Source organism: Lipotes vexillifer, unplaced genomic scaffold, assembly GCF_000442215.2.
Source record: "Lipotes vexillifer unplaced genomic scaffold, Lipotes_vexillifer_v1.1 scaffold442, whole genome shotgun sequence".
NCBI classification, from domain to species: Eukaryota; Metazoa; Chordata; class Mammalia; order Artiodactyla; family Lipotidae; genus Lipotes; species Lipotes vexillifer.
In genome coordinates this window covers 715,904-724,772 of record NW_006790311.1, presented here as the reverse complement: position 1 = coordinate 724,772, position 8,869 = coordinate 715,904, and the positions used below count along the sequence as shown (strand labels likewise).

The following is an 8,869-nucleotide window of genomic DNA, read 5'->3' as shown; positions in this document are numbered from 1 at the left end:
TTTCCCTAAACAAGTATGGATTCTAGAGGGACCCAGTCTGAATGCAACAGGGGCAAATGTATTACAAACAAGGCATTAGCAACGTGTGCTTGCTTTCGCTGAACTAGAAGCATACTTCAGCTTGAACGGTCTAGGGCTGGGTCCCACATGGGCAGAAGCTCTGAGTGCGGTGTACGGAGAGATGAGACTGACAGGAAGAACTACAAACACTACACGGAAAGGCCGGGACTCTGACAGCTGAGAAACTAAAGCCTGGTTTGATGCGGGTTTCCTGGAGCTGCTGGGAAGGAACTCATTAACGGATGAAACAGGAAAGCCTTGGAATCTACCTGGAGAACGTGGAGGCATCAGGGCTTTGCTCAAGCAGATGTTAAGAGTTGGACGGCGCTGGGTAGAATCTAGGAAGGAGAAAATTCACTGCCTTGGGGTTCGGGTGAGAAATCACGATTGCAAACACTTACATAGCGCTTATTGTGGGCCAGGCTCTAAGCATTAATTTGTTAAGTGGGAACATTTCAAATTTAGAACCGGGGAGTGGGCCAGACAGGTCAGTGAGGGCCAAGGAGTGTAGGATTGTGGCTAATGCTATGAGTTAAAGCATTCCACAAAGTCGGCTATAAAGGTGCTGGTAAAACTGGGCACCTGTAACTCGGCTACCTGCAGGGGTTTGTGCTTGAGGCTGGAGAGAGCCAACTGTGTGCATCTCTTCCCACCTCTGTTCAGCAGCACACTGGTAGCTTGAAACGGGCCATGGTGGATGCAGTTACACCACGGAAATCGACAGGTGCTACGTGAGGGCTCTCCCCTCCCCGCTCCCCCCCCAGAGCCAGTTAGCCAGCACACCAGCCTGGAACCATGGGATATGGACGGGTCCTATTTAAGGAATCTGCTCAACAGGCCCTGATTCAGTACATGCTCGTCTAAGCTGCTGGGTCTAAGGTATTGTGTAAGGCGCTGGGGATAAATCAATGAAAACGCGTAGACCCTGACTTCATGGAGGTAACGATCTAGTGGTGGAAACAGACCTAATATTAACACAATCCGTTCAATTGTGAGTTAACGCCACAAAGGAGAGACACAGGGTCCTGCAGTCACCTCACCCTCCGCGCCTGATTCGCAGCTCAATTCTCTGGCATTTTTCCTGGAGAAGCAAAGCACAGCTGTCCCCACCCTTCTCTCGCTGTTCCTGCCTCCAGGCCAGCACTTCCCGTCACTAACAGGTAACTTCTGCAGCGCCCAGCGGGCCATTTCCTGGGTCCCCAGACAGTATTTCAGCCTCAGGGGCGGAACCCAGCATGCGCAGAGCCGTCTCAGCAGAGCCCCCTCCTCCCCCACTGCACCTGGCCAGGCCCAGCTCCTGCCACTGTTCTGCTCCCCAGGACATCACGGTTTCCATGGGAACCCACTCACTTCAAAGGGGAACGGCAGAGACTGGAGGGGAGGAGGGAGAGTGAAAGCTGGATCGACCTCACCCTCTTGGCCCCGTCTCTGTGCTGCTGGCAACCTAACCTCCAAGCTCCCCGCCACCTAACACCATCCAGCCCACAGCCCACCGGTGGAGAGGTGGGGAGGTGTGGTCCAAGCTAAATTTTAACTTCTTGGGGGGAAAACCCCAGGGGTGAGGTGCACCTGGGGAAGGAGAGATCTGAGCTGGGTCCAAGCCTGCGGTCCCCGCTCCATGGGGCTTCCCCTCGGCAGACCCCTCTCAGCATTGCTCCTGGGCCACAAACACAATTACCCGCGATGTGCATTCAATCATGGGGTCTGCTCGGATTAGACTGCAATCATTAATCTGAGCGGGAGCTCCCGGCTGCCTTGCTGATTAGCCCAGATGATGCTCTGGTATGATCCAATTAAAGACAGACTCTGCCTCCCTTCCCCCCTCCCCCCACCCCACACGCAGAGTTTCCACATCAGAAGGAACCAATACATTTCATCAACACATCCTCCTACACAAATAAAACCTCAGGGCACCGGGAGGCTCCCTCCCTCTTGTCGCACTGCCCGATGCCGCCCTGCGGGCCTGGCGGGGACACTCCCAAAGTCAGCGCGCGGGGACACCCCAAAGTCAGCGCGCAGGATACCCCAAAGTCAGCGCGGGGCACTAATCTCCGTGGAGAGGGGATGCTTACATTTATGGACATGAAATGCCGACTCCCTGATGTGCTTTGAGCAGCCAGGCCGCCCCAGGCGGGCAGATCTAATTAGAATTACCCGACCCTATGGGAGGTGGAGTGCCTCCCCTCAGCCCGCAAGGGCGGTGGAGAGGGCGGCTGGCACTAATGGGAGAGGGGTGGTCATGGGAGACACCCTGGGGGCCCTGGGGCAAGCGGGGCTGCAGAAGAAAGAACTGGGCAAGGGTGCTGATGTCCCTCTGCCCCGACGTCCTGAGATGCTGGGCAGCCTTGTTTGGCTGGACTGTTGGTGGTATCCAGCCTGGGATTTCTTCTTCATGGTCAGACAGCTGCAGAGATAATTTGCTCAAATGCCATGGGCTGTGAGGTGACAGCCCCGTGGGAGAGGGTGAATCTCAGGTGTGGAGGTGAGGCATGTTGGTTGAGGGAAGATCTGGGCCTTTGGACTTCAGGTGACATCATGTTGGACAGCTCCCTTGGGGACGCGGCCCACCTCCTGGCTGGGCCTGGGTGGGGTCTGAGCCTGGGATCTTGGGAAGGGCTATGGAGCACGTGAAGCCCATTGGCAGGAACAAGGGAACCGTCTGCTTTGTGCCAGACGTGGAGCCAGGTGCTGACATGGGCTGTCTCGTAATTCTTGCCGAACCGCTGATTAGGCTCTGTCCTGAAACCAACGCTCAGAGAGACGAGTACAAGGAGGAGGTAGGGCTCAAGCCTAGGTTTCCAGAAACTTTATGTTAGGCCACTAATTTGGGGTCTTTCTAGACTAAGATCTGTACTCACTACAGGTCCCTGCCCCTGGGGGTCCGAGAAGGTGTCAGGGATCCGTCTCCAGTGCGAATATGAATCACCTGGGATCTTGTCAAAGTGCAGATCAGGAATCCTCAGGTCGAATGGGGCCTGAGATTCTGCGTCTCCAATGAGCTCCCAGGTGACGCGATGCTTCTGGACCACGGACCGCGCTTGGAGCAGCAGGGATTTAAAGGGGGTGTGATGACTGTACCCAAAGTCATCAGACCACAGGGCAGTTTTCAGAGGCCAGGACACTCTCGCTCGCTGCTTCTGTTCCGCCACCAGGCACAAGGTGAGGCTACAGGCCCTGTGCAGCCTCATCTTCCCATGCCCAGCTGCTCTGGCCACTGGCCGTCCTGGGAACACACCAGGCTCTCCTCTGCCAGAAGCTCCTGGCCCCCCATTTCTCCTCCTGCTCCTCCTCTTACTCAGCCCTGAAGATAAGACTCTACCGCTTCCCCCGTGAAGCCTCTTCTCTGTCAAAGCTCTGACCACTCTGTGTTGGTTTCTTGTTTGCATTATGTCTCCGTTCCTGGACAGGCAGGGAAGAGCCCATGCACAACCTTTATGATTTACCTCTTTCCCCTGGAGCCCAGCACAACGCCTCCACGTAGTAATAGCAAGGGTTCAAGGCAAGTGTGAAGGGAGGACAGGAGTGTAGGTCCCATGCTGGGGGCAGGGGAGCTGGGGTCCTCCTCAGGGTCTCTGACAGGTCCTGTGACCAGATCCTGGCATTCTTTGGGGCCCAAGGCAGAGGTCTCTACCCGCAGGAGCCGGGCCTGGCCTGGGTGCCGGGCAGGCTGGGGCCCGGGAGCTGTGTTATCCAGGCCTGGGAAGGACCTTGTGTCAGGATCTAGGGATCAGGGCCTGCTGCTTTGGACTCCCAACTGTTGGCATTAGAGGCATTCAGCTCATCTGAGTAAATAAAAATAATGCCAGCGATAATGATCATAACGGCAATAATTACCACCATTGCCATAAAGCCACTGTCACGGGCGGGGCTGGGTGGGCCAGTCCACGTGTGACTGGAGTTAGCGCCCGCTGCAGCGCACGCTCATCCAGGGGTCGGCCCCACTGCTAATGCACGCGAATGTATGTGCTCACACGAGCGAATGTGAGCAAGGGTCCAACCTCAATACTGAGTGCTGACTTGGGCATCTTTTCTTAGTGATGTGGGCTCCCCATGGATAAAGGATGACTGAAATCCTTGCTGGGACCTCGCTCAGGTCTGCCCTCAGAGGACGGCATCTTCACCCCAACAACGTACACAAGACAGACTGGAATTTCCCTGAGCCCTTCCCACCCTCTGCTACATTCAGGGCCCAGCCCTGGGTACAAGGGGCTGATGCAGAGTAAAACAAGACAAGCCGCCTGCTCTCAGCAAACTGCCCGTCTCGGGGAGGGTGCCAGAACCTACACAGTCGTGTACAACCTCTATTGCTATAAACCAAAGACTACCATGAATCACAGTGTGGTCCAAGCACCAGCTGCATTAGAGTCGCCTGGAATGCTTGTTAAACATTCATACCCTCCTCCTACAGCTTGACCTACTGATTCAGCATTTCTGAGCACGGAGTCCAGATACGTGTGTTCTGACGAGAGCTCCCGGTGGTTTCCAGGCGTACTAAAGCTTTGCTCACAACCGAGTCCTGGATGGCGAGTGCTGGAATGAAGGCGACGACGGGGCACTTGGGCCAGGACAGTCCTGAGGCAGCTGCCCGTTTGCTGAGTGGAGGGCTCTGATGCTCGTCAGGGCTCATCTCCCCAGCTGGGCTGAGGAAGAGGCCCTCCTGGAAGACACAGCCCAGGCCTCATCTCCCTCCCTGGACAATTCCTGCATGGCCAGCTGAGGGCTCTCTGGAGTGACTTCAGAGAGAAGGGCCCTGGCCCTGGCTACTGGCTTCCATGAGCCCACCTGCTGGCCTGCACTCACATCTCTCATGGCTGAGCTGGGCCTAAGGCCACTAGGGGGCTCCTGCGCATGGCCCTGCTGAAGTGTCTCCTACCTGTACACAGCTCGCTTGTCAGCCTCCAGCTGGGCCTGGGGGTCGATGGGGGCACTGGGCACAGGTGTACTGGCAGCAGCCGAGGGTGCGGCGATGTGGACAGCCTGGGCCTTAGAGGGGGCCTGAGCGGTCGCCGTCATCTGCAGAGACAGAGAGGAGGCGTGGGTTAGTAGGGCCAGGACCACTGGTTCCCCGGCTGGAACTGTGAGATCCACCTCGTCCTATGGGGGGTGTGTGTGTGGATAAGAGAACGTGTACGAGAGAAATGTGAGGGTATAACGAGCGTCCATTTGTACATATGCTGCAGTGGGAAGAAAGCTGGTGTTTCCTCAAATGAGAAAATTCTGGGGAACGATTTAGGACCATCCAAAATCAGGTGGTGTGGAAGTGAGTTCTCTTTAAAAGCGACCTAGAGGGGCTAGGGACCTAGATGGGGAGGGTGGGAGGGAGGCTCAAGAGGGAGGGGTTATGGGGATATATGTGTACATTCAGCTGGTTCACTTTGTTGTACAGCAGAAACAAACACAACACTGTAAAGCAATTATACTCCAATAAAGATGCAAAAAAATAAAATAAGTGATGGTTCTTAATGCAAATTAAGGTGGTGGCCTCTGGCCAGAAGCAGAAAAAAACAGAATGATGAACCCTTTAAATTGTGCTTATGAGTCACTTGGGCTGTACTGGGCAGTGCTAGGTTTGATTTGATGATTTTGGAGAGCAGGAAAAAAATAGCTGAGTCAGTTCTCAACTGGGCAGAGGTTTATCCCATTTAACACAAGCCAGAGGTAACTTTTAATGGTTCTGACTGACAATTGAGTGTTCTGCAAATTTGGTTTACCTGGGCACTTGAAGATAAGCAGGTTGTAGTGGACGATGAACAGCTTTCTGTTCTTAGACATGACAAATATTTAGCCTAGTAGAGCTCCTCCTATGTTACATGTTTTTGAAGGTGCCCCTGGGGCCCCAAGTTTGTGCCAATCAGAGCACCTTTTAAAAATATATTGTATATTGGACTTTCCGTATAAGATTTCATTTAAAGAAATGGTTAAATGGCCTTTAAATTTTGGGTAACCATCATAATAGAACTTAATGCTTTTACATTTTATTTTCCTTAAATGGATCCCTGAAATGTCACGTGTGGTGACATGCCTCAACTATTGCTTTCCTCCAACCGGCCCACAGAGCCTGACAGCTGTCACCCACTGTGTTCTTGGACTTGACACCCCTGTCTGCCTCCCGAGCTAATACCTTGTTCACACCTTCATCCCCGGCACCCAACTGACACAGACTGGATGCTTAGTGTTTGCTTAGAAAATGAATGAGGGAATAAACAAGTGAACACACCTTGAAAGAATCGTATATTTTACAACTGGAAAGTTTATCATGTGATCTAGGTCCCTGCTTTCTGGAAGAAAGAGCACTGTACTGTACCACTGTACCACGAATACAAGCACAAAACACTTGCTGTCTCATTTTCTTCATTAGATCTCTGTTCACGTGCCACATCGTCACAGTAAAATAGAGTCCCTCTGCCCCTGCTATCCCCTTACTCTGCCTTATTTCACAGCCCTTATTATGACTATATATTTAATAGCCCTTATCATGACCAGATACTATATATCTACTTGCTAAGTTATTCTCTCTCCCACCTCCAACTCAAATGTAAGCTCAAAGAGGGCTGGTTAACAGTTGTGTTCCTAGGGCCTAGAATAGCGTGGCACTAGTCAATGCTCAACAAATATTTGTTAAATGAATGAATTAACGAGTGATGGATGGTAAATAAAATTGAGACTGTAAAAGAAATATACTGTATCCCCATCATTTTTTGTTAGGAAGAAATATCCTTGTCACTGTTAGCTGAGCTGGGGGAACTTTCCCAAACTCAGTGCTAGACAGAGCATCATGGTACCTTGAGGCCAGCAACGTACCATGCTTGACTCTTACTGTCTCCTGTTAATAGCTTTTTGACTTTGAGCAAATCCCTCAACTTTCTTAAGTTCCTCCTTTTCATCAGTAAGCAAACTGGTGTCCTTTTAGGATTCATGAGTATTAAAGAGGTGCTATAAGGAAGAAAGTAGAAACAAATGCTGTTCTAATTTTCAAAATACAGAAATAAGGTGGAATCAGACAAACTAAGTATACTTTTAACCTTCACATTGATCTGGGCTAGTTTCTTTCATTCACCAATGCAACTGATTATTTTTCCCAATACTTTTCAAGTCGCCACCATGTACTAGGCACTGGGGTGACTAGGATGAATGCCTGCTATAATGGAGCCCAGTTCTGGGTTTAACCTGATTACTGAGCTGGCAGATCAGGAAAATGGTAGACATCTTCATTTACATGGTGTAAATGACCTCAGCAAGGTACCTCCCATGATATCCTCGTGGAAAACATGGAGCGACGTGGTCTGGTGGACAACTGTGTGGATTAGGAAGCTACACCCAAAGGATGACAATTACAGGAGAGATGTCAGAGGGAGGAGGGCTTCTAGGAGATGCCACATGCTTTCTCCTCAACTCTCTTCTTCAATATTTTTATCAGTGATTTAGAGGATGTCTGAAGAAATGCTCAACAAACTTATGGGTGACATGAAACCGGGATCCAAACGATCTTTACAGATTTTGGCAACGTGCTAAGTCTAATAAGATTAATTCTTGTCTAATAAGTTGGAATTTAACACTTGCAACACTTCGGCAAAAAAAAAAAAAATCGATAATATAAGTGTGGAAGAGGAGAGACATCATTTAGCAGCACGGTTTAGTTGACAGAAGGCTCAGTATGTCCACAGTGTACTGTGTCTGTCAAACAAACAAACAAAAACCCCAAACTGATGCTCTGTGAGGACCCATCAGCAGAGGCACAGCTCACACAAAGCTTCCAGCCCCACCTACTAAGCTGAGACAGGTGCAGGAAAGTACACTCAGAGGAAAGTGGACCAGACTGCTCAAGGGATTCTGAGGAATATTTGCAGGAATCTGCAATGTTAAGGAAGATTTGGGGGTTGGGAGGGAGATGGAGGCACGTGAGAGCCCCCTTTGAATATCTGAATGAGGGATTAGATTGTGTCAGTTCTGTTCTGTATGCCCTAAAGTGTCAAACTACAACCGATGCATTAAATCTGTAAAATGCAGAGGCAGATTTGGGCTCGACCCAAATAGTAAGTTTCCAAGCCTCTGAGCTCTCCAAGGCTGGGATGGGCTGCCTCCCAGAAGTGGTGATTTTTCACTCGTGCAGGGGCCAAGCGGAGACTCCCGCAGAGGCGATGGACGCTTTCATGACCACTGCCCACTCCCAGGGTTGGCGTGGGGCTCAGATTAGATGACGTACGGTATGTAAAAGTGCTTTGGAAACTCTATAAAGTTTTCCCCATATGGAGGGGTGGTTGTAGTCCTTCAACTACAGCACGTGCATCTTTCATAAAGCAATGCACAGCTATGTGCCCAGCTCGTTTAAGGGTAAAATACAGGGTAGGCTGGTGTGCTCTGCTCTGCTCAGTCCACTAAGGGTGAATTTCCTCGTGTCCTTGAAGGAATCCACAAGGGGTTTCTATGCAGATGAGCTTCTAGGAGTGGGAGGACTGAGGGGAGGGGCTCCTTTTCCTCTCACCTCCCCTTTCTAGGCAGGACTTTGGGGGAAGGTGTGGGCAAAAGCCCAGCTGGGGCCCAGAGGAAAGTGTAAAGTCTGTCATACAGAGTGAAGTAAGTCAGAAAGAGAAAGACAAATACCGTATGCTAACACACATATATGGAATCTAAGAAAAAAAAAAAAAAAGGTCATGAAGAACCTAGGGGTAAGACAGGAATAAAGACACAGACCTACTAGAGAATGGACTTGAGGATATGGGGAGGGGGAAGGGCAAGCTGTGACAAAGGGAGAGAGTGGCATGGACATATATACACTACCAAACGTAAAATAGATAGCTAGTGGGAAGCA

At 51.0% G+C, this 8,869-nt stretch overlaps 1 protein-coding gene across 4 annotated transcripts in view; it reads right to left on the bottom strand.

The window, feature by feature from the left end:
- Positions 1–8,869, bottom strand: part of PKNOX2 (PBX/knotted 1 homeobox 2) — a 262,937-nt gene that overhangs the window by 56,151 nt on the left and 197,917 nt on the right. For 3 of the 4 annotated variants that reach the window (XM_007463596.1, XM_007463594.1, XM_007463595.1), the window contains one exon: positions 4,934–5,073. The exons of the other annotated variant lie outside the window; for it this stretch is intronic. In XM_007463596.1, the coding sequence (XP_007463658.1) occupies positions 4,934–5,073 (140 nt within the window). The remainder of the gene's footprint in view (positions 1–4,933; positions 5,074–8,869) is intronic. 4 annotated transcript variants of the gene reach the window in all.